Genomic DNA, 25,808 nt, shown 5'->3' with positions numbered 1-25,808 from the left:
TGTCAGGAAGTTCCTCCTAATGTTGAGGTGGAATCTCTTTTCCTGGAGCTTGCATCCATTGTTCTGGATCATGTTCTCTGGAGCAGCAGAAAACAAGCTTGCTCCCTCCTCAATATGACATCCCTTCAGATATTTAAACAGGGCTCTCATATCACCTCTGAACATTCTCATGTTACTCCTTAACCTATGAGGGACATGAATGCCAAAAAAGCAGGGCTAAGGATTCTGTAGGGGGTGAAACAGGAGGAGGAGGAGGAGGAGGAAGAGGACACCTGGCTGAACGAGACTACGTGTGAAAGGGATCTGGGAGTCCAAGTAGACCACAAGTTGAACATGAGTCAACAATGTGATGCGGCAGATAACAAGGCCAATGCGATTTTAGGCTGCATCAATAGAAGTATATTACTTCAAGGGCAGTAATAGTGCCACTCTATTCTGCTCTGGTCAGGCCCCACCTGGAATATTGTGTCCAGTTCTGGGCACCACAATTCAAAAAGGACATTGAGAAACTGGAGCGTGTCCAAAGGAAGGCGACTAAAATGGTGAAAGGTCTGGAAACCATGCCCTACGAGGACAGACTTGGGGAATTGAGTATGTTTAGCCTGGAGAAGAGATGGTTAAGAGGTGATATGATAGCCCTGTTTAAATATTTGAAGGGATGTCATATTGAGGAGGGAGCGAACTTGTTTTCTGCTGCTTCAGAGAACAGGACCCAGAACAATGGATGCAAGCTCCAGGAAAAGAGATTCCAGCTCAACATTAGGAGGAACCTCCTGACAGTAAGGGCTGTTAGACAGTGAAACTCACTCCCTCGGAGTGAAGTGGAGTCTCCTTCCTTAAAGGCTGGATGGCCATCTGTCAGGGATGCTTTAATGGAGAGTTCCTGCATGGCAGAATGGGGTTGGACTGGATGGCCCTTGCAGTCTCTTCCAACTCCGTGCTTCTAATGTTGAGGTGGAATCTCTTTCCCTGCCCTTGTCTCCATTTTTCTGGGCCCTGTTCTCTGGAGCAGCAGAAAACAAGTTCCATCCTCAATATAACATTCCTCCAGATACTTCACCAGGGCTGTCATGGCACCTCTTAGAATCTGAGAGTTGGAAGAGACCCCAAGGGCCATCCAGTCCACCCCCATTCTGCCATGCAGGAAATCAGACTCCTCTTAATCACTCTTCAGCTTCTGATGTCACTTCGTCCTTAAGCTATGAGGAGGAGCATGAGTGCCCCAAAAGGCATGGCTCAGGATGGGGCTGAAACAGGAGGAGGAGGAGGAGGAGGAGGTGAGCGGTGGAGGGGTGTGTGTGACACCAGCCCTAGGGACACCCCTGGCCTTAGGCACCGTCTTCCTTCCCGCCAAAGGCGAAGGCGGGCCAGAGCTTTTTGGGGGGGAGGTGAAAGGGTTAAAGAAGGGGGCGGAGGGAGGGTCCTGATTGGTCCGAAGTTTGGGGGGTGGGCGGGGCTGGCCGAACTGCGCTGCTGCTGCCCAGAACAGCAAAGGCTTCAGCAGCAGCAGGAGGTGGAAGAGGGAGGCAGGGCAGGCGAGAGTGGCCAAGGCTTGCCATCCTCCGGACCGAGTGGGGGGGGCCCTTGGGTCGGAGAAGGCGAGGGTCCCAGCCGCCCGGAGAGCCAGCCTTGCTGGGGCTGGACTTGGGGCTCCTCTCGCAAGTCGCTCCATCCCTCCTCCATCCCTCTCTCATGGGGAGAGGAGCCGGCGGCGGCGGCGGCGGCTGCTCCGGCAGCGGAGGCTCCCCCGGGATTCCGGAGGAGATGGAGCGCGGGGCTTGAGGCTCAGGTAAGCGGAGGGGAGGAGGAGGGCTGTTGGGGGGGCTCCAGGGAACAAGTGCCCAGCAGGAGGAGGAGGAGGAGGTCGGTTTCCCTTCTTTCCTTCCTTTCCCTTCTTTCTTCTCTCTCCTTCTTTCCTTCTTTTCTTTCTCTTTCTTTCATTCTTTCCTCTTTTCCTCCCTCCCTTCTTCTTTCTCTTTCTTTCTTTCTTTCTTCTTTTCCCTCTTTATTTTCTCTTTTTTCCTTCTTTTCCCTTCTTCTTTCCCTTCTTTTTCCATCTTTCCTCTTTCTTTCTTTCTCCTTTCCGTCTTTCTCCTCTTTCCTTCTTTCCTCCTATCGTCTTCTTTCCCCTTCTTTCTTTTTTCTTTCGCTAGAAGCGAGGGGGAATCTGAACCCCGGCCGCCTTTCAGGTCGCGACGGAGAGGCTGCTTTTGGCCAGGGATCGACGTTGGGAAATGAGCCTCGTTTGGGCTGCATCCGCACTGCTGGATTTAAACCGCGATGGGAACGGTTTCAGATCCAGGCGGTGGCATTCTGAGGACTGTCGTTTTTCGCCTCAGGAGGGGAGGGACAAAGCCATTCTTCCAGCCTCAGTGACCAACTTTAATTGAGGATGCATCCACACTGGAGAAATAACCCGGTTTGGCACCTCTTTAACTGCCCTGTCTCAAGGCTATGGAATTCTGGGAGTTGGAGTTTGTTGTGGGGCCCAGAGCGGAGCGGAGCTCCGCTCTGGGCCCACAACAAACTCCAACTCCCAGAATTCCACAGCCTTGAGACAGACAAAGAGTTAAAGCGGTACCAAACCGGGGTATTCCTCCAGTGTGGATGCAGCCTCAACTAAAGTTGGTCATTGAGAGTGGAAGAATGGCTTTTCCTCTCCCCTCCTAAGGCGAAAACACTACCTTTCCCCTCGTCTTCCTCCTCACTTTTGTTCGACTGCCTTCAGGACTTCTCCTCCTCCTCTTTCCTTTCGTTATCACTCTCTCTCTCTCTCTCTCTCTTTATGGAAGGGGAACCCAGGTGACCAGGTTTTGGCTGCCAAGCTTGGAAGGCCTCCAGAGCCCTGGTAGCATTTAGCCTTTACTCCAGGAGTAAAGAAACAGAGAGAGAGAGAGAGAGTCAGATCCAAAACACACTACAGAAATAATCCAGTTTTTGACCACTTGAATGGCCCTGGCTCAGTGCTAAGGAATCCTGGGAAATTGGAGTTTGTTGTGGCACCAGGGCTCTCTGATGGAGAAGGCTAAATGTCTCACAAAACTACAATTCCCAGAAGCCCCTAGCACTGAGCCAGGGCAGCTAAAGCGGTCTCAGACTGGATTATTTCTGCAGTGTGTTCTGGACCTCAGTCAGTCAAATTTTGTTGCTTTTGGCCAATGGCCTTTGCGTAAATAACAGGCAATAACAACCAACTACGTAGCTGTCATATTTGCAGCATCAGTCGTGTGATTATGTAGCAAGTTGTGATGTACAAAACTGAACATTTAAACATTTTAATATATATATATGTGTGTGTGTGTATAATATGTATAGCTAATATAAAATTATTGAATAGAATCATAGAATCATAGAGTTGGAAGAGACTACAAGGGCCATCACTGTAACAACTTATGGCTATCTCTGCTATGTATTCCTTCCTGATTTTTTATTTTGGCTGCTAGATCATGCAAAGCAAGAGAGAGAGAGAGAAGTTTGTTTTTAAAACCCCTGAGTGACTTGACTGACTGCTCCCAGGAAAGTCTTGCCGTTTAAATCTCCACTACTGACAGCTTTGGATGCGCTGAGTTTTGATGGAAGTTCCCAGTTTGGTTGTTGTGGGGTCTCCCTCTTTGTGTGTTTGGTTTCTTTGCTTTTTATTTAACCTCTTTCTTTCTCCTTTTCTTGGTTTCAGTCTGGAAAGAAGAACAACCTGGAAAGAACAACAAGGAGAGCAAATCCGGCGTCCGACATGGGCTTCCAGTTTGTGCTGCTTTTTGTGGGGGCTGTGGCGCTTGCTGACTCGGCGAGAGGTAAGCTGAATGAGCTCCAAGCTGCCTGGAAGCTTTATTTTACACATGTCCTGTGCCCGCTGCTTTCCCTCTCTCTCCCTCTCTCTCTTTTGTGTTACACGTCAGCACATGCTCTGTGCATGCCCTTGGGTTTCTTGCAGCAATGGTGGCATGGAAATCTAGCTTGCCCCTTCCTTCCTTCCTTGCAGTTAGGGGGTGTTGCATCTTAGCAAGCCATTGCCTTTCTCTTTGGGTCCTTCTTTCCTGCCGTCCTGGTGCAGGTGTGCTCTGGGGGCTTTCCGTCGCCCTTGTTTCTTAGGAGTGAAAATACTCAGTTGGCTTCCACTTTTCCGTCTGGAGTACAAGGAAAACAATTGCATTCCTTGGTGGATCAGGAGAGCCTCTCCCCTCCTGTAATCTCCCCCAAGTCGCTCTGTATTCCCAGCAGCACAAACTAAACAAACAAACCCATTAACTCCCCCCCCCCCCACAAGTGACAGACAAGTGACAGTTCTCAACAGCTAGTGCATATTTTAGTACCGGGGGTCTAACGTGTGATCAGATTCCCTTTAAAAAAGGAGAGACTGGAGAAGAAGAATTAAGGGAGTAAAAAACCTCAATTCTTTTTATAAGGATTATAAATACTGTAAGTATTCCAAGTACTGAAAAGTGCAACGGTCATGAAAACTGTTGCAGACCCTTTCTATTTCTCAGAGTTTATTATCTTGGTAGTGAGAACTCTCCCAATTGGAAATTGCCCCTGTTCAGTTGAAATGATTTAATATTTTAATTTTGCATATGTTTGAATGTTGATGCGCTCAACTAATTAATACTGGTGCTTGAACTCTGATCTTCGTAATGATCAGGCCTGCAGCTTTGACTTGCAGAAACAGGGAAGAAACTTAGGTTAATAGAAGTGCTTATGCTTTTGCACATAAAGCATATGCACTTCTATTAAACTACGTTTCTTCCCTATTTCTGTCCCGTATTCAGTTCTTCGCATCTGAAGGTTAGGGGATGGAAAATAATTGTGCCTGAAACTGTGGAGCATAGCTGCCATTCAGTGGAGACAGTACTGAACTAAATAGACTTGTTCATTATAAGACAATATTTATAAGTCTGCAGTTTAAAATTTGCTATCAGTTAACACATTTGTGAGTCAGTATGGTGGGGAGGAGCGAGCCAGAGCCTTGCAAAAACAGTAGACGTTTGGATAATGCATAGTTCTCCATTGCACTCACTCCCTACCAAATATTTTATAGAAGCAGTAGCAGTGTAAGTTGATCCTTCTACATGCTGGATGAAAGGCAAACAGTATATAGCTTTTTAAGACCTAAAAGTCTGAATGGAGTCAGTCTTAAGATGGAGGCAGTATACAGCACCGAATGGATTAAGTAGTCATACATGTATATTAATTCCATAGATTATGGATTAACATGTCATTTGGAGCTCAGTAAAGAATTCAGAATGACTTAGAGACAAGAACAGTTTTGTGTCAATTCGGTTCAAAAGAACTGAATTTAATGGCAACATTTTTACTACCTTTGTCTTGTGTTTTATTGAGAGTGTGCATGGTAGATGCAGACTGCTCAGTGTAGTGTGACATTTGTGTTCAAGTGACTTGGGTTAGGGCTTTGTTAAACCTAAAAAAATTACGGCCATTCTTTTGGATTTTGTAGTGTTCACAGATGAAGGAAACTCCACTTGAAAAAACTATACCTGAATGAAAGTTTGTCAAGTTCTGGATACTGATAGTAGACTAATAATAGACAGAACAGAGATTTTAAAAAATAAGTCACTTGCATGAAACTGTGTTAAAGTCAGGACAAAAGTCCAAAGAAAGTAGTAAGATGTAGTATGTTTTAGACAGCAAGTACAATAAGGTGGCACATATACATCTCCCTTGAAAGGTGATGGAAGTGTTGCTGAAGTCTGAAAAGGAAACTTGAGAAGCATCTTGTGAGTCATAAACTGTCATTTGTTTTAGATGCAACAGCCCACCTTTAGAAACAATCATTTTAAAGTGTTCTTGCAACTGATTATCTCTTCCTCTCATATGTTAGCTGAAATAGATTATTGAAACTGTTTAGGATGCCCCTGGTCTGGTCACACATACTTTGTGTACAGTTCAGTGGTGAATCCTAATCACATTAATAACTCTTTTAAGCTCTAACTGAGAAATCTGTTTCAATGACAAAACTACTTTCCTAGAAGCATTGTCTGGAGAACAGTAATCCCCAGAAATGGCACATCTCTGGTTAAGAAACATGATTTTTCTGTAGGAACAGAATGAATTATGTTGGAAGGTATTGAAGTAGAATGGTATCTGGAAATGACCCATAGGACACACTGGAAGAGAATCAGGGCTAAAATTGTACTGGTGAAGCTGGTTATATTATCCTAGACCTACAAAGTAAAGGAGGTTTATGGAACCCAGTTATTGAGCTTTCCCAGTAACCTACCAAAGAGACTTCAAGATAGGGAAGAGTAGATACATATAAATACAGTACATATAAATAATCAATCAGGACTGAGGAATGTTCAAGCTAGAAACCTTGGAATGAAGAATGTAGAACTGGATGCCTTCAGCACTTTTGGGTATCCTGACAGCTCGATTTCCCTAGTCAAACTGGGTTAATTGATTCTGTATCAGATTGCAGACGTATATTTACACAGACATGACTGAGTAAAATAAAATGGGATTCTTCATTTGAAACAGAATTAAACTGAAATATCACAAATACTGTTTTAAATCCAAGGAGCATTTGGGCAATTTACATTCAAAAGTGACAGCATGAGTAGAATGTGAAAAATTTATTCTGGATTATTCTTGGTCCTGCGGTTTCACGGATCCATCTCACATCAGGTTGTTTTTTCCCCACCAACCTGCAATGATTGTATGAACCTCCTAGATCCCATGGGCAGATTTTTGCTTGGATTAGGGCATCTGGGCAACACAATGGCATGTTCTGGCAGGAAAATTTGGAGGAAGAATAGGAGTGATGCAAATGACTCCAATAATTTGTCCCATCCTTCAGCATGCGGAAGAAGATGTGGCAATATGTGAAGTGGAGAATAGGATAGATTTTTGTGGCAATCAGTTTATACCCTTTTAACATTTATGAGTTCTGGTATCCTCTGAGCCCATCTCAGTGTGGAACAAACATGCAGTGAAGACATATTCTATTATGTGGAAGTAAAGTGGTATCCAGTAAAAAGGGCAGATGAGTTGGTACATCCTCTTTTCCTGGTACATCCAGTTGCATTGGATAGTTTTGGTACACAGCAATCAGATTTCATTAAACTACGTTAATGCAACTAAATGTTAATATCTTACAGTAAACTTGCTTTCAGGAACTTGAGTAAAGCTTGAAACCACTTCTTCTGTTGCTTTTTTCTTATCTTTTGAGGCACTTTCTAGTAGAACCATGATAAATTCACTGAATTTATATGAAGTGTAAGGCATTGTATTTTAGGTAGTGCATGGAAAAGAATGCAGCATAGAATAGCAGCTACTTTTTCATGTTACCTGTAGTGTCAGAAGAGGAGACAGCGTGGATATACACTTGCCCACAGTATGTGTTCTTTAAAGTTTGCAGTCATTTTTAAAATAAAGATATCAGGTGATATGGGAATGGTACCGGGATCTGTCCAATAGAAACTTTACCTGTGCTTAGTGGATGCAGACTATCTAGCGGTTTCTGAGACCATTAGGATACGACCAGCCTGTGGCAGTCGTCATGTTTAGCTGTATTTCCCTGGCTTCTGTGTTCCATCAGTCAAATACAGGTAATCCAATCTGATGTTTTTTCTGCACATCGTATTGCAATGACATGCAGTCCAGTATTTGTTCCAAATCTGTCAAGTTGCCATCCTCTTCAACTTGGTGGCCATATATGGTCAAGCTAGCATGCGCTTGGCTGGCTACGTTGGTTTATATAAGATATCATATGGTGTGTTTAGAAGTTTTGGACAAATAAATATCTGTACTGATTCATAAATTGCTGCTCTTCCTGAAAATGGATGCCACTTTCATTTTTGGGTGAGTTTTCTGATTTCTCTATCTGCATGTGGTTTTCTTGTGACCAAAGGACCCCCATAATTTTACTGTTACTGAGCTGAGCTAAAAATACTGTATCAAAGTAGCTGCAAGTCAGCATCATTTGATGATGAAAAATGAATATGCATGGAGAAATAACTTTGTTTCAGTGTTTTGTTTTGTTATGTTGGCTTTGTAGGTTCAGTTTTCTTTGAATATAATAATTGATAAGGACGGAGTCAGTGTGCTTGATACTGAAACAAGCAAGGCACCTGTTGCCTGATTTGCACCTGTATTTCCTTTTATTTCAGCAGTTTTAATGACAAATTCCAGTTTTGTCTGAATGAAGGATTTCTAAGACTTAGCCCCAAGACCCTTTGAAATCTTTTCCCAGGTTTTATTGACCTGAGTGTGATTTTCATGAACTTTAGCTCAAGAATTCAGATTTCTCTGGCAGGAGATAAGAAGTTGCTGTGTATCACTAGATCATTATTCAGCTACAAACCATTTTACTCCACTCATCTCATTTTAAATTACATGCCACAGAGAATTATATGTGTGACTCTGTTGTGATTGTTTTATAAAAAATAAAATGTATTTTCTGTGGCATTGTTGTTTATCTGTTTTGTTTTTTTAATCTTTTTCCTGAAATGAAACAGTAATCTCTAATGTGTGTGGCATGAGCCATGAGGATGGTTCATTAGATATTCTGTTTAAAAGCTCCCTTCGGTGAGAAAGACAGCATATACATGAAATAAATAAATCAAATAAAAATAAACTCTTCACATTTTATACTGAATTCATTTTCAGTATGTGTCATTAGTGTGTGTTTGACAACATTTTGTGGCATTTGTTGATTAATACAAATGTCCAGAAAAGTTAAAGGGCATTTTACAAACCATGAAGCAGAAAATGGGACTCTACCAACTTGTATCTGCTTAAACTAGAATCTTAATGTTTTCTCATTTACCTTCACTGGTAGAATTACAATGAATGCCCAAAATCTGGTGGATGTTACGAATCTCAGACAAGTTACTGTCATTGTCAAGATTCATGACTGTGCATCCAACAACCTTGTTTTGCCAGCTGTCAGTACTTCTGCTGTGTCTCTCAGTTCATGGACATTCATATAACTTTTCTGAGATAGTCAGTATTCACCAGAGTCTGGCCAGTCACTGAAACACATAGATGTGATTCTATTCAGTATTCTCTGCTGACATGTCTGTTCATTGAGAATTTGGCCTCATTGGGGTCAATGGGAATTCCTCTAATACATTTGAGTGCCTACAGGATTGCGGCTTAAATCAAAGACATAGCTGTGTTAGTTTAGATTAGAAAAAGAAGTTAGCAGCATAAGCTTTTGTAGACTTTCATACCAACTTTTTTCTGTCTCAGAGTTGCTACAAGATCCTTCTCCAGCCTAAATTAGGTTTGTGAATATTGTTATGAGCAGAATAAGGTAAATGAGGCTGATATACAGACGTTGGGTTTTAGTGTATTTTGCGTTGGCTCATAGATGTACTCACACAAAGGGCTTCTTTAGTTTGCCCTTGGGAAAAAATATATTCCAAAAGACCTCCTTGTATTTATTCAGTTTAAGAAGTCTCAGTGCAGCATTCTGTTTCTGTAGATATACAACACCCGACCTGAGTCTGCTATGGCTTGTAAAATCATGCTTTTCAACAAGTCTGCTTTCAAATTAATCCCAGTGTTGCAGAATTTAGTGCAAAATTCGCCCCCTCCCCCAAGTTTTACTAAAAACAATAGTTTCATTTCGTGTAAAAATGTATGCTTTCTATATCACTTTACATTGAAGACTATGTCTTAAAATACATTTAATTTCATGTGGAATACTATTAATATTTATCTACTATTTCTCTGTGTAGGTTTCTCTTCAGTCAGGAGTTTTTGGATTTTAGAGCTAGTGTGGTGTGTTGGACCAAGGTTTAAATCCCTGCTCAGCCATGGAAACCCATTGGGTGACTTTAGGCAAGTCACACTTTCTCAGCCTCAGAAGAAGGCAAAGGCAAACTCCCTCTGAGCACATCTTGCTACAAAAACCCCATGATAGCTTCATCTTAGGGTAGTCATAACTCGGATCAACTTGAGGCACAAAACAACTTAGATTTTCCTGAAACAAATCTTTTAAAAGTGTATTAAAAAGCTAGCCAATGCCATATATTAGACAAGTTGAATAAAGATGCTGTCAGGGTCCATGAACAGTGATTGTCCTGTCACATCCTGGATTATATTTGTAAACCGATCTGAGTCATTTTGGCAGGAGAACTGGGTAAAAATTATTTAAACAAATAATATTTAATGTTTTTAGCCACTGGATTTTGATATGAAGCCATGTCCAAAATATGCGGGATATCTGCCTTATCTATCTAAATGCCTTCTTATCTCTCTCTCTCTCTCTCTTTCCCTTCATCAAGTTGGTATCATTAATAATGATTTTGACTTTTATAAAGATTTTCCTCAAGACTTATGATAACTATTGTACGGAGTCTAGAAGGAAGTATCTGTAGTTGAATGTTATTAAAAGAAATTGTTCCATAATCAAAGTTGCAATCCTATACCTGTCCAGGTATCATTGGACCCTAACTCCCATCAGCTCTAGACAGGTCAGCTAATGGTGAGAGTTAATAGGAGGGCTGAGTGAGTTCACTTCTCCTCCTCTATATACTAGCCTTTGAACACTGCAATACTTACTTTTCAATAGATGTGCGATGGATGGTGGCATCAATCATTTTTTCTAGGCAACAGTATTTTTGTATTAGAACAGGAGTATCCACTGCAGAAATCTCAAGAGCCAATTTTCTGCCCTAGAACTTTATGTGGGCTGCACAGATTTCCCCATATGCCAAAATAAATAAAATAAAAACACAGCTCAAATTTTCATTTCTAGCTCTGATTTGGGACTCTGCAACATATTTTAAAATTTGGATTGTACTTCTGGAATTCTCTATAAGAAGTAATTTGTTCCCTTTTTGCCTGAAAAAGGCTGGCCTGGGAAGTCTGAAGGGGCTAAGGGCTGCAAAAACAGCGAGGGCATACTGAGGATAAGGGAGCAGAGGAAAGAATAGGGGAATTTCAGCACAGAATAAGTAAAGAGATAGTACAGGAATACTTTGTTAATCTAAATGAATTTAAGTCGCCAGGACCAGATGAACTCCATCCAAGGGTATTAAAAGAACTGGCAAATGTAATATCGGAGCCATTGGCAATAATCTTTGAAAACTCCTGGAGAACAGGAGAGATCCCAGCCGACTGGAGGAGGGCAAACGTTGTCCCCATCTTCAAAAAGGGGAAAAAAGAAGATCCCAACAATTATCGTCCAGTTAGTCTGACATCAGTACCAGGAAAGATTCTACAGCAGATCATTAAACAGAGAGTCTGTGAACATCTAGAAAGCAATGCCATAATCACAAAAAGTCAACATGCGTTTCAGAGAAAGAAGTCATGCCAGATAAATCTAATCTCTTTCTTTGATAAAATTACCAGCTTGTTAGATGAAGGGAATGCTGTGGATATAGTATATCTTGATTTCAGTAAGGCCTTTGACAAAGTTCCCCATGACATTCTTGCAAACAAGCTTGTAGAATGCGGGCTTGACAAGGCAACTGTTACATGGATTTGTAATTGGTTGACCAGCCGAACCCAAAGGGTGCTCAACAATGGCTCCTTTTCATCCTGGAGAGAAGTGACCAGTGGGGTCCCACAGGGCTCTGTCCTGGGGCCAGTGTTTTGCAACATCTTTATCAATGATTTGGATGACAAAATTGGGGGCAGACTTATCAAATTTTCTGATGACACCAAATTAGGAGGAGTAGCTAACACACCAGAGGACAGGACCAAAATTCAAAATGACCTGAATAGACTAGAAAGCTGGGCCAAAGCTAACAAGATGAAATTCAACATGGAGAAATGTAATATACTGTACTTAGGGCGGAAAAATGAAATGCATAGATATAGGATGGGAGACACCTGGCTGAACGAGACTACATGGGAAAGGGATGTGGGAGTCCAAGTAGACCACAAGTTGAACATGAGTGAACAGTGTGATGCGGCAGCTAAAAAGGCCAATGCAATTTTAGGTTGCATCAATAAAAGTATAGTGTCTAGATCAAGGGAAGTAACAGTGCCACTCTATTCTTCTTTGGTCAGATCCCACCTGGAACATTGTTTCCAGTTCTGGCACCACTATTTAAAAAGGATATGGAGAAACTGGAGCATGTCCAAAAGAGAGCGACTAAAATGGTGAAGGGACTGGAAGCCATGCCCTGTGAGGAACGACTTAGGGAGCTGGGGATGTTCAGCCTGGAGAAAGAGGTGATATGATAGCCCTGTTTAAGTATTTGAAGGGATGTATTTGAAGGGATGTCATATTGAGGAGGGAGCAAGCTTGTTTTCTGCTGCTCCAGAGACTAAGACCCGGAACAATGGGTGCAAGCTACAGCAAAAGAGATTCCACCTCAACATTAGGAGGAACTTCCTGACAGTAAGGGTTGTTCGACTGTGGAATAAACTCCCTCGGAGTATAGTGGAGTCTCCTTCTTTTGAGGTCTTTAAACAGAGCCTGGATGGCCATCTGTCAGGGATGCTTTGATTTGGATTTCCTGCATGGCAGGGACTGGATGGCCCTTGCGGTCTCTTCCAACTCTATTATTCTATGATTCTATGAGTTTTTTGTTTTTTCTAGGTGATATTTAAACCAAGGTAGCCAGCATTGGATAGTGGTTTGAATACTGAGCTGGGATTTCAGGAGACTAGGGTTCAAATCTTCTCTCAGTCATGAATATCTATTGGGTGCCCTTGTGTAAGTCACACTTTCTTAGCCTGAGATGAGTACAGTAGCAAACCCTCTCTGAACAAATTGCACCAACTAAACCTTAGGGTCATTGTAAATCAAACCTGAAAGAATAGCAGGAAATGTTTAAATCAAGTTGTACAAAATGTCTGCCTTCATTGTGCTACCGAATACCCTGTGTGACCTTCATGGTGTAACATCTGTACCAGCTGAATTCTCCATGGGTGTGCCAGAGGACTCAAGGCAGTGTTGGTGTCATGGCATCTGTTCACCTCCCTCCAGGTACTATTTCTGCTCCTGCTGCTGTTTCCTCTAATGATTGTAGCTTTAAAGCTGTAATGCAGTAAAAGACATAGTAGTTGGACTACTCTAAATAAGAACATCTCCTCCCAGATACTCTTATGCAGTGAGATCTTCAGAAGAGGCCCTTCTTGAAACAGAAGAAATGCATTAATATGAATTTATAAAAGAGAGGGCTTTATCTGTAGTGATATCTCAACTTTGGAGTGACAAATACAGTGGTGTTTGTTTTGTTTTTTTTGCCAGAAATATAAAAAAGGCTTTGTTTTGTTTTTGTCTAGGAACTCTGAATTTATTTTAATAAATTATTGATTGCATTCATTTGCTTTGCTGGTGAATACTGGTAAATAACTAGTTTTTACGTGTCATAATCTACAAAATAAACATCCCAGAACTGTAATCATAGGTTTTATTCATGTGAAAGCATCACTAGAATTAGTAGGTTACTATCATAAGGAAAGAGTAAAGAACCAGGCCCTCATTCCTCAACAGTGTTTCTGGGATTCTCAGATTTTGGCACAGCAAGTCAAACCAAAGTCTTTCAAGGCATAACACAAGGAAAAGGTGTCATTCGTCAGGCAAGATTCACTATGAATTTTAATCCTGGAAAGGAAGGGAGAAAGGGCCCCAGTGCAGAAAGGATTGAAGAATTACTCTGAGTTGCTATAGAAGAGACTGCTTTGTTTGTCCAGTGCTTCTGATGATGAGGCATTGACTTAAAACATGTTGGGCTAAAGAAAACACTATTAGTCCTGGGTCAAGTAGGTCAATGGAAGAAGACACAGCAGGGCCAAAATGACTCATTTTTGTGGAGCTTTAGAGAAGAAAAAAGATATGCACCTTTTATCACTTGTGGTGTAGTGTCAACTCTTTCCCAAAACGATCATTGTTCTTACTCTCTTTTTATAACAGTGTTCATTATAATGATAGAGTAGCTCCAGCAATTTGCAGACCTCCCTATGTTGTACATGGATCTGGTGGGCTAAATCTAGAAATTTGGACCAGCATATTTACCTGCAGTTAATATACAGCATCTACACCAAGTTAGCATCACTTTGTGACGTGGTAGTGTAACTCTGAGAGTTGTTTTTTATGGTCACAGATTTAAGTTTATCTTTGCTTCTGCTGCACAGGGAGTTGCAGCCAAGCCTGGCTCTGTGTTGAATGTGACTTTATTGTCAAGCACCAGTTTGCAGCATTGGGATCTCTACATGTGCACACGCAGACATACATACATACACACACGAAACACATACCCATCAAACACTACTGATGCCGTTGGCCTGAATAAGGACAAAAGAATAAGAATAGGGGATACAAGAATTAGAAGGTAGCATCAAGAGAACCTTAGAAATTTGCACCCAAGACTGTGTAGGGAGCATTGCAATTAAATCTTGTGAATAACTGCAGCATTATGAAGTGAGTGTTTTACTAGGGTAGTCCCAAGTCTGTTTTTTATATATTAATGTATTGTAAATTGTCAACCTCCCAAACAAAATCCCTTGGTTTTTCTCCCTCTCCCAAGTCGGATAAACATCGGCTGCCTTGCATTTGCTTAGTTGCCCTGATTATACAGTCTCGCCATTGTATTTTTGTAAACATGGAATCCAGCAGTCCTTTGAATAACCTAACAGTTTTGTTTCATCAAAACCCATCCAATTTTCAGGAAGAAATCTAGCCAATAACTCCAGGCTACTTCTTCCATTAAGTGCTCAAACTTAATTTTGAACGTCAGTAAGGGAAGAAAAATGTAAATTGGGAACAGAGACTTCTTGGAGAAAACTTAGATTTGTCTTGATTTCTACCCTTTTCTAGCCTGCAACCTCCCTCCACTCCAATAATTGCTGAGGAAAAGTTTCACTCTTGGCAGGAAACAAAATGATTTCTCTCCATGCCTGGTAAATTTATTTCATGAAAGATTTACACAATCTTAGGTATCCTGTCAAGTGACTGTGGAGGGAGTAATGGAAGATGTATCACAAGTTAGATACTTCTCACGTTCTCTTGCCTTTTAATGGGCATTTTTGGAAATGTCAGTATTTGTATATGAAAGCTGATAAACCTAGAAAGAACTTTGGGAAGCTTTTTGGTTTAAACGTCCTCCCTTCTCTCCCCCCTGCTCTCTCTTTCTGTCTCCCTCTCCCCTCCCTCTGTGTTGTGGAGGGGCACCAATAACTTTCCCACCTGTATTTTTCATTTGCCCATGAGTGTAAGTTGAAAATTGTTTCTCATGTTTTACTTCCCAGGCTTAAAGGGTCTTTCATGTCAACAGTGAAAAGGCTGTTGCAGGACATCTGGCACAATAATGCTTTGTGTAGCGTAGCATTCCTTCCATTACCTCTCCATTTATACAGGCTGCATTTTATCTTGTTTTGAAAAGTAGAGGAGTAAATCTTGGGTTGTGGTGGTCTCCTTGAAATCCATCCCAAGCAAAGAAATTAATTGTTGAATTGATCCTGTACTATGTAGGTACAGGCCAAGGGCCTAATTGTGAACTGGGTCCTAAACTCTTTAAGGCTGTATTCACACTGCACAGATAATAATAATAATAATAATTTGTTTTATTTATATACCGCTATTCCAAAGATCATAGCGGTGAACAGCAAGTAAGCTAATTAGCAAGTAAGCTAATTTGCCCCCAACAGTCTGGGTACTCATTTTAGCGACCTCGGAAGGATGCAAGCCTGAGTCGAGCTTGGGCCCTTTTGCTGGTCTTGAACTCGCAACCTTGTGGTCTTGAGTGAATGGCTGCAGTACAGGCATTTAACCACTGCGCCACCAGGGCTCCATATTTTTTTTCCAGGCCCTGCTGGATATTTCTAACAAGAATTCATTCAGAATTACTGTGCACAAAGTTCCATGTATCCCACAGATAATCTAGTTTGACACCACATTAACTGCCATGGCTCAATGCTGTGGAATTCTAGGATTTGTAGTTTGTTGTGGCACCATAGCTTTCTGACAGAGAAGATTAAATGTCTCACAAAACTACAATTTCCAGAACTCCACAGCATTGAGCCATGGTAGTTAAAGTGAAGTCAAACAGGATTATTTTTGCAGTGTGAATGCAGCCTAAATGTCCAAAGAGTTAAAAGCCCAGTGAGAAGAGGAAGAGACTAGCATGGTCCCCTGGATAAGAATCAAGTAAGTATATATTTGGGAGATTTCTTGCAGGAGCAGATGTGGGGAGAAATTAAAACTGGTTCTGAAAGTCCAAAGGAAGGACATATCTAGGATGGATGTCAAGGTGAGAACTTCTTATTTTGAAGTTAAAGCTGAATCATTGGCAAAGTCCAAGACATTTTTCTGCCAAATGAGAAGAATGAGATGACACCCCTTCCTAGTTCATGTTTTAAAAAGTCATCTATCTCTTCCTTTAACACTGGCAAAGGCAGAGCATCTTTCACCATACAAGAAGGCAGCAAACTAGTTTGAGGTGGGTGGGCAGGTGGGCACGGCACATGTACTCTCCTCCAGCCCCTTGCTACCCTCTCCCAGTATTAGCTACCTGTGATGACCACTGCATCCTTGTCAGGCTAGGCCTTTCTCCCTCAGGGGATTTCGCACAGAATTTTCTCCACTCCATTCACATTACAAAGCTGTAAAGTTGCTGAGATTACACAGTGGTTCCTCATCTATGGACTAGGATTCTTTAATAATTTTGTTTTATTTATATACCGCTATTCCAAAGATCATAGCGGTGAACAGCAAGTAAGCTAATTAGCAAGTAAGCTAATTTGCCCCCAACAGTCTGGGTACTCATTTTAGCTCCCTCCTCGGAAGGATGCAAGCCTGAGTCGAGCTTGGGCCCTTTTGCTGGTCTTGAACTCGCAACCTTGTGGTTTTGAGTGAATGGCTGCAGTACAGGCATTTAACCACTGCGCCACCAGGGCTCCATTTCAATTTGGCTCCCTGCTATATTGAGCTGGCATATACCAACTTGATCTTGCCTATGCTGGCTGTGGATAGTGGGAAGTGTAGCTTGTCTCATATCTGGAAGGTAGCAGGTTGGTCTGGTCTAATTGAATGGATATGTGGGGAGGGAATCATCTCTAAGGTACAAAGGACCTAGCACTTTATCACTAGGTCCATAGAATCTTAAGAAACCAAAACTAAACCCCACATAATGAGCCAAATGTGTCTTTTTAAAAAATGACTTTTGAGGAGGAACCAAATTCTTTAGAATGCTGAGAGGGAATCTCAAAATATCCAGGGATCAGGGAAATGTCATTTGTAGTATGTATGGTAACAAATACTGCAACAACTCAATGCATTTCTCCATCTGGATTATGATTATCTGTGATTATGAGTAGCTCCCAGTTCTTCTTTCCAGTGTGACAAAGGGAGAATTTTCAGATCACCAACAATGAGTGGATTTATTTATGATGAAGGTTGAGTATTGCTTATCGAAAAAATGAAAGCCCAAAACTTTTTTCATGGGTGGCTGACATAGTGATCTCTTGTGCTTTCTGATAGTTCAGTATATACACATTTTGTTTCATGCACAAAATTATTAAAAATATTGTATGAAATTACCTTCAGAATATATGTATAAGGTGTACATGAAACATAAATGAATTTCTTGTTTAGACCTGAATCCCATCTCTAAGATATCTCGTGATGTATGTGCAAATACTCCAAAATGTGAAAATATCTGAAATCCAAAATACATCTGATGCTAAGCATTTTAGTTAAGGGAGACCCAGCCTGTATCACATTTAGCCCATATTTCCTTCCAAATAATTTTTTAAAATCTGCTAGCATATGTTGGATGCATAGATGGGAATTATGGCTTTTAGTGATAGTTTAAATCTGAATTGTGCTAGAGAACAAATTTCAGTCTTAAAAAAGAATGTTTTCTTTTCAGCTTTCTCTTCTGGTTTCAGAGAGAAAGAGAAAATAGACATTGTAACAGGTTTCTGCTTGTTGGATATGCATGTCAATAGAAGTAATTGAGTCAATCAAAACACTGCATTGTCCACACTAATTTTGTCAAGGATTAATGAGATTGGGGCTTCCTGCTTAGTGAGCCACTAAGAAAAAGGTTTGGTTTTTTTCTCTAATGTTTAAGGGGTTGGCTTGTAGCTGTTGGCTTGCTTTATAGGAAGAAAATCAATTCATTTGAAATGTGGTGCTGGAGAAGAGTTCTACAGATACTGTGGATTGCTAAAAATACAAATAAATGGGTAATCAAGCCTGAACTTTCCCTATCTTGAGAAGACACGACTCCCTAAAAAAGATGTTGAAGTGTTAGACAATTAAATGCACGCTAGTGCACAAAAGTTCTGTTGTTTGTACTATAGCAATACATTTTAAGCTTGCTACCCATAGTTTGATGGCTGCAGGTTCATTTCCAGATGGGCAGAAAAATCATTCCTGTCCAACAATTTAAACAAATGTGATGTGTCGTCTCATGCAAATCTTTATATATGAAACAGTAAGAGATAGCTCACTTAACAAAGCCTTTGACAAAGAAGCCCCTTTTAACAAAGTTTTTTAAATAGTTGCGCATCCTCCACCTTTCCCTTCTTATCCTCTGTTTAACTGGAAGCTTTTTAGCAGTATTGGCTCTGGGAATATGGTTAGGGATGGCTGGAATAACATAGATTTTTGGTATCATTTACAGCAATGGTTCCCAACCTTTTCTGTTTCCCACACTCCTAGAAAATGTTTGATTAACGTTCACACCTCCTAGAAAGGAATATCACATTTGAAGATTAAGAAGCTTATAATTTTTAATTTCTGAATCACATACAATGCTGCAGGTGAACAAATTGAACCTTAAAAATAACTCAGTACATAAACTGCAAATCTAAATAGAGCAATTAGATTCTAATTTATTCAGGAAAAAACCCAGTGATGACTCATTATTCAAAGGCACAAGCCGCTCTTTGTTGCACCCCCTGAAGTTCCATCTTGCACCCACTGGGGATGTAGGCAGCCCAGGTTGGGAACCCCTGAGTTACAGCAATGTGTCTGCAACAAACCATGCAATAAAGTTTGAGCTGGGAAAGACTGGGGAGATTATCAGACAGCGGAGAAAATGTCCTTGTCCCGTCCTTTCCTTGTTCTCATAGTGTGATCGCAAGAAGATTTTCATACGATGTTGCACTTACCCAGACATTAGCCCGTCCGGAAAGCGTGATTGACTATGATTGCATGAAAGACTTTCAAACAATGTCACACATATCTTGTTATTTCTCCATCACTGTTATCACTGAAGTGGCATTGCCTGGGATTTGCATTAACGGGAGTTCTCAGTAAGGCAGTGCTGCTTCAATGATGAGACAGTAGCACTGTGATCTGAAAGCCTTTCATGGGATCACAGTCAAAGATGGGCTAAGAATGACGGAGCGATCTCGTCCTTACCCCGTCTGTGTGTGATAATCTCTTGGGATTATACTGTAGCCAGTCCTACTGTAGCTGTATGGGCCTGCCTACAGCAGGCAAGGTAAATAGTAAATGCTTTCCTAATTCCTTACTGAGCATGTATAAACAACAAAACCAAGAGAAAATGGGAAATCAGATAAGCCTACCTTACTAACTCCCCACAGGATGTTAAAAAAGCAGAGATCTATAAGTATAGAAATCATTAGAAAATAGAGATTTGTGAAGGACAAAAGTATCCTTTGATACATTTTGGAAGAAACTTTCATATGGTCTCAAGTAGATTCAAAATATTTCCATTTCCTTATGCAAGACTTACCTTACTTGGTTGTTTCATTAACATTATTAGTTTTGAAAAAAATATTTGATGGAACATGTTGAACTATTCTTGCTTTTTATGGAATCTATCCCTATTCTTTCTGTGTTGTTTTTGCTTCTGATACCAAGCTAAATAAATAACTTTTATTTTAAACTTGTTGTTAATATCCAGGAACACCTCTGCTTTGCTAACTGAAATATAGCTGTACCATGAAAATAGGATGCTGTATTAAAATGCAAACAGAACTCATTTGTTGTGGTACATTTTCAGTGAAGGAGTATCTGATGTACCTGCAGTTTTTTTTGCCCACCTGCCTTATGCCTTGTGCAGACAAGCTGAAATCTAGTGTTCATGAGAGTTGTGCAATGTCAGTGAAGTGTTCTTCCTCTAGGAAATGTAACACTTTTAGCTGAACTGGGAGACCAAGAAGGAAACTATTATGCATGTATGCCTTAAAATGCAACCTGTGACTATTTATACGCAGTTGAGTTACACAATCAGTCAATGTTTCTTTCAAATGGGTGGAAATACACACTTTATGCAGACTTTATGGTGCATATATCATGGTGGCAATCACACGTTTTCCCAGAATATTTCCCCACAGATTTTTTCATCTCATGGAAACATCTGTTTTGGTTCACTTTGCTTCTTTTCTTCCACATGCTATTTGTTGTTATTATTGTTATTGCTATTGTTGCTAACAGCCTTCACGTTGATCTTGGCCCATGGCAACCCTATGGTTGAGACATCTCCAGGCTCCCCATTCTTAATCTTCTTCTGATTTCTTGGCTGCAGTCCCCGTTCTAATCAATATTTGATCCCAGATAAGAGGTTTATTATTTGTTCACACTAACTATGGCCTGTTATAGACAGGCAAAATGTGGCGTGGCGGCGGCGGTACTAGGGTTAGGGAGTGTGCACTATTCAGAAGCTCTCTAACCCTAGTATGTACTCCGTTCGGGCGCCGCCATTTTGACGTGACGGACGCTTAGCATCCGCACGTCGTGGCACACTTGTGATGCCATTTGTGCACTCGGGTGTCGCAAGCGACGAAAAAAGAACCCACTTTTTGCAGGTTCTTTTTCCGCTGGCGGGAAGCCGTTCAGTTTATCTGTTGTGGAAAAGGCAGCGGCGGCAGACTGCGCTTTTTGGGCGGTCTGTATCCCACCTATATTTCTGTGTTGGAAAAAAGAAATTTTGAAACATTGAAAAAAAAGATAACTGCAGGGTTTCAGAGGTGGGCCTGAAAAAATGTGCTTTCTGCACTTCCTTTGTATGACAAGGTGGACATGGTACTCTAAGAAGTTATTGTATTGCAGCACCCATAGCTCTCCACCACTGGTTATATGGTATTTGCTAGGATTATTGAGACCTGTAGGGCACTAACATAAGAAGGCCCACAGTTCATGCTTGATGATATTTCTGTCATACTTGGATAGGATTTTGTGCAGCGTTCACCTGGTGTACATCTACAGAAGCACAGTCACTCGCAGGATAAGTTTCAGTTCTAAGTAAGAAACAAAGGGCTTGTATGAACATTATTTTAAAGGAAAAAGGTGGGATTTAGTTCCATATCAGTTCAGATTGGCAGAGTATCCTGGCCTCTACATTGTTTACTATAATGTTAATTGATAGCTAAAATTATTCAGAGGGAGTTGCCAAGATGGGGCTTGAGCTCCTGCAGTCTTCTTAACCTATATAAAGCCTGGGGAACTTTTGATGGACTGAACAATACCAGCTCACTAAGTGGAATCTGAGGCATATATTTCTTTTATTTCCCCTAAATCTACTAAATTCTAGTGTAGTCTTCCAAGGGCTTTTTTGATTTGTTTTAAAAACACACTTTTTTGTCAAGTTGGGGGCTGGGCACACTAATTCCCAGGACCATGTGTTGCCTTTTTTCCAAACTGCTAATAGTTCAACCTTGACTGCTCACAAAGGAGATGATTTTCTTGACAGAAAACAACAAAACTGGCTCCAAGTGTGCATGTTGGCAGTAGTAGCCCATGCCTCACATGGCATGTGGAAGAAAGCCCCTGGGATGAAGGACAACGTTTGTGGATAATATAGTCTGATTTCCTGGATCCTGTGAACTGTCCATCAAGCTGGAAACTAGAAAAATGGTTACTTGTATGCTTTCAGTGTGATTATGGCAGACTGCAAGGAACACTTCTGCAGGGAAATCAATGCCCTTTTCTAAAGAGGTATTTGGCTATGTTATTCAGTTACTCTCCTCTCACCTTCATGTAATTGACTCCTGTTTACTTTCCCCCTCCTCCCTTCCCCAAGTTTATTACTGCTGTTTGGCCAGAGGAAATGAATTAACATAATTTACTGTTTTAAAAACAAGACACACACCCTTCCCTGGCACTGTGCTGAGAAGCATGTTTGCAGAGTCTGGGTCCATTTAGAGAGAACAATACCCTGATTATGGAATGCAGCCTTCTATTCATACAATCCATCACCGTTTTAAAAGTAGCTACTGCCCTTTTGCGAGGTACATGTAGCATGAGCTGTAGAAACCCCAACCACTAAAGGAAAGGCATTGTTCTTGGTGAGAGCTGATTTTGGAGAGGGGGGGTGGGTGGGGAGAGTGTGGCCCAAGCATAAACCAGGTGCCAAGTTTAATATCCACTATCAGCCAAAGCTTTGTGGTGACTTCCAGTTTAATTTTCGATCATAAGTCACAGTTGCCCTGGAAGGCATGTTTGATGAAGACACAAAAGGGAATTTTCTTGGTGGCTGCTCCTGGCTGGGGAACTTCCTTCCAAGAGAAATTAAACTGGATCTCTCCTTGTTGTCCTGTGTGCAGGTAAAGGCCTTTTTGCTCAGGTGGTCTGTTAGCAATCCACCAGTTATTGAGGAAAGGGCTTTTAATGGGAAGGAGTGGATGGGCTATATTTTATGTGCTTTTAAATTTTTAAAAATTGGTTGCATTGTAATATAATTGTGCAATTATATTTCAGTATCATAACATATTGTGGTTTTATTTGTATCTTTTTAAAAATATCTTGTGAGCTTCCTTTAATCCCAGTTTCGTGAGTAAGGCAAAATATAAATCAAATTAATAAATATATAAATATATAAATCTGTTTTGGTTCACTTTGCTTCTTTTAATCCACATGTCATTTGTTTTTATTGTTGTTAACTGCCTTCGCTTTGATCTTGACCCATGGCGACCCTATGGATGAGACATCTCCATGCCCCCCATTCTTAATCTTCTTCTGATTTCCTGGCTGTAGTCCCCGTTCTGATCAATGTTTAATCCCAAATATGAGAACTCTGTTACTATAATTATAACACACCATATATATTATAACACACTTTATAATAATAATAATAATAATAATAATAAAATTTATTTGTGTTTCCCCGCCTCTCCCAGTGGCTCGAAGCGGAGTTACAGACTACTAAAATCGATAGATATAACACTCTTATAAAAACATAAAATATTATAAATTATAACACGCTATAAGGGTAGGTTGGGAATAGAAGAGGCAGCTATGAGGTTGACTCCAATGACAAGGTGCTGGAGCTTGACAGAAGAGCAAATTAATTGTAATGCCACAGGAGTTCAAAACACAGGCAAGACGGCCCTAAAAAGTGTAATCATCCACAAGGAGTCAACTGTTTTGTTAGCTACAGTAGTGGTCCACACAAAATTAATATTGTTAGACCATGTGAGTAGTCTCTTTATATTTTTCAGGAAGTAACTGAAGAATTTTCTGACTCATATAGAGCTGAACTGACATCCTCAGGACTAAATTGCATGCCATATTCAATTTGTAGCGTGCGGTTTTGGGTTAGGGCCTAAATGCCCTAAAAGTAGAAACTCCTGTCTGATCTTGGAAGCTAAACAGGGTCAGCCTAAGATTTTCTCTCATTGGAAAATGAAGTGCCCCCCCTCCCCACTTTTCTAGCAGCCCCTGAAGATGCAACTGCAAGGGAGATGAAACTGCTTTGACTGGAAGTAAGGGAAAATAATTCCCTGGAGATTAAATACCTAGAGACCATTTTACAGTCAGTAATGTGATGGTGATAGTATTAAAGAAGAAGTTATTGTCAAATACAGCTTTTCACAAGGGCCTAAATACCATAAAGGCACCAGATCCTGTCTGATATTGGAAGCTAATCAGGGTCAGCCCTGGTTAGTACTTGAAAGGGAGGAGGCCAAAAAAAATAAAAATAAAAATACTAGCTGCTATATGTCAGAGGAAGGAACTAGCAAAACCACCTCTGAATATTCCTTCCCTAAGAAAACCATGTGGATTTAATGGGGCTGTCATACATTGATAGGCGACTTGAAGGCATGCACACGCACACCCATACACACACACACATCTATAGCCTTCTTCTGGATTAGACCAATTACCAATGGGTGAGGGTCAAATCTCCCTTCTGCCAGTAGCTTATATTTCCAAAGGCATGAACACTTCTGCCCTGCATGGAGGCTACGGAAACCCAAGGGGTTTATCTCTTAGTACCTTGCGACCAAACTAGAGGTGGCAACATAGGCTCTTTTATCTCATCTCATTCATATATAAAGGTGGGAGCAACTGGTAACCCATCCCTCTTTTCTGCCTTACTGTTTTATAACTTTGCCTCTGTGATGTTGAGCACTTTTCTTCTAGCTATGGGGTGGCCCGATCGCGGACTAGGGTTGTGTGAGGGCTAAGCATTTACACACTCTGCAACCCTACTACGTGCCTCTGGGCACCATCATGGCACATGCCTGTACAGATGGCACACGCCATGATGACATCACTCATACACAGCGTTTACACCGCATTGCACAGAAGGGACGTCATAAGGCCTCACCTTATGACGCCCCTGTAATGCCGGGAATAGGAGCTGCATTTCGCAGATCCTTTTTCGAGCGGGTTGGGAGCATGGGGTCCCGTTTGCCCTGTCCCCAACCCTGTGCTTCTAGTGGTGGCACAGAGCTGCCCCTGTTGGACCGTCTATCAATCCTTTAGCTCACTTAATGGAGATCTGATGGTTTAGTTCCCATCATCTGTTTGCACCTTTTGTTATTAAAATTAGATGATCTATCACCCACTTTATTCATAGATTGGACAGGTATGTAAAAAAGTAGTTCCTATCACATACAAACTAGGAGACATTGCATCTATTTGTAACTAGTTTAGTCTTTAGGAATCTACACTGCAATCAAGAAGAAATGAGCAATACTTGTGCACAGTGTGCAGAGTGAATGGTTAGAATGATAGAATTATAGAACTGGAAGAGACAACAAGGTCATCCAGTCCAATCCCCTGACATGCAGAAATATATAATCAAAGTATGCCCAACAGATCGCCATCCAGCCTCTGTTTAAAAACCTCCAAAGAAGGAGACTCCCATCACACTCTGAGGCACTATGTTCCACTGTCAAAACAGCTCCCACTATCAGGAAGTTCTTCCTAATGTTAAATTGGAATCTCTTTTCCTGTAATTTGAATCTGTTGCTCTGTGTCATATTCTCTGGAACAGCAGAAAACAAGGTTGCTCCATCCTCAACATGACATCCATTCAAATATTTAAACATGGCTATCATGTCTCCTTAACCTCCTCTTCCCCAGGCTAAACATATCCAGCTCCCTATGCCATCCCTGATAGGGGATGGTTTCAAGATCTTTTATGATGGTTGTTGGTTGGTAATCTGCATCTGTTTTTTATCTGTCTTTTGTTTGGAACAATAAATTTTACTTATAGTAAACGTAGATTAACATTCTTTTGGAAAACTTAAGTGGTTGTTTTGTTGTTCTGTGGGGAACATGTTTTAAAATATTTCACAACATAAAAAGCTCCTGCACACTAGAGATAATGTTTAGTAGAGTTTTCTTCTTATATTAAGTAATGTGTAAATCAAGGCAGGGTACAAATCAGGTCTGCCGAAATGTCCTAAAGAATGATTTGAGCATGGGACTGTGACTATGGACATCAGTGTTTAATTCCCTGCTCAGCCATGGAAATCCATTGGATAACCTTTGGCAACTCTCATCCCCAGAAAAAACTCATGATAGGGTTGTCATAAGTAGGAAATGTCTTGTAGGCACACAACAACAACAAATACCTTAAAGGCACCAGATCCTATCTGATCTTAAAAGCTAAACAGGATCAGTCCTGATTAGTACTTGGATGGGAAACCACCAACAGATACCAGGTGCTGTAGGATATAATTCA

The 25,808-nt window shown here is 41.1% G+C and overlaps 1 protein-coding gene across 1 annotated transcript in view; it reads left to right on the top strand.

Annotated features, from left to right (window-relative positions):
- The first annotated feature begins 1,543 nt into the window (after window positions 1–1,543).
- Window positions 1,544–25,808, top strand: part of FGFRL1 (fibroblast growth factor receptor like 1) — a 238,814-nt gene continuing 214,549 nt past the window's right edge. Inside the window, exons 1-2 of the mRNA XM_089510977.1 lie at window positions 1,544–1,789; window positions 3,674–3,791. Coding sequence (XP_089367103.1) covers window positions 3,731–3,791 — 61 coding nt within the window. The 5' untranslated portion in view covers window positions 1,544–1,789; window positions 3,674–3,730. The remainder of the gene's footprint in view (window positions 1,790–3,673; window positions 3,792–25,808) is intronic.

Source organism: Sceloporus occidentalis, unplaced genomic scaffold (genome assembly GCF_023333645.1).
Source record: "Sceloporus occidentalis isolate IW3139 unplaced genomic scaffold, rSceOcc1.0.p SCAF_2, whole genome shotgun sequence".
NCBI classification, from domain to species: domain Eukaryota; kingdom Metazoa; phylum Chordata; class Lepidosauria; order Squamata; family Phrynosomatidae; genus Sceloporus; species Sceloporus occidentalis.
Note: the sequence above shows the minus strand (reverse complement) of the source record. Positions and strands in the feature narration are given on the sequence as shown.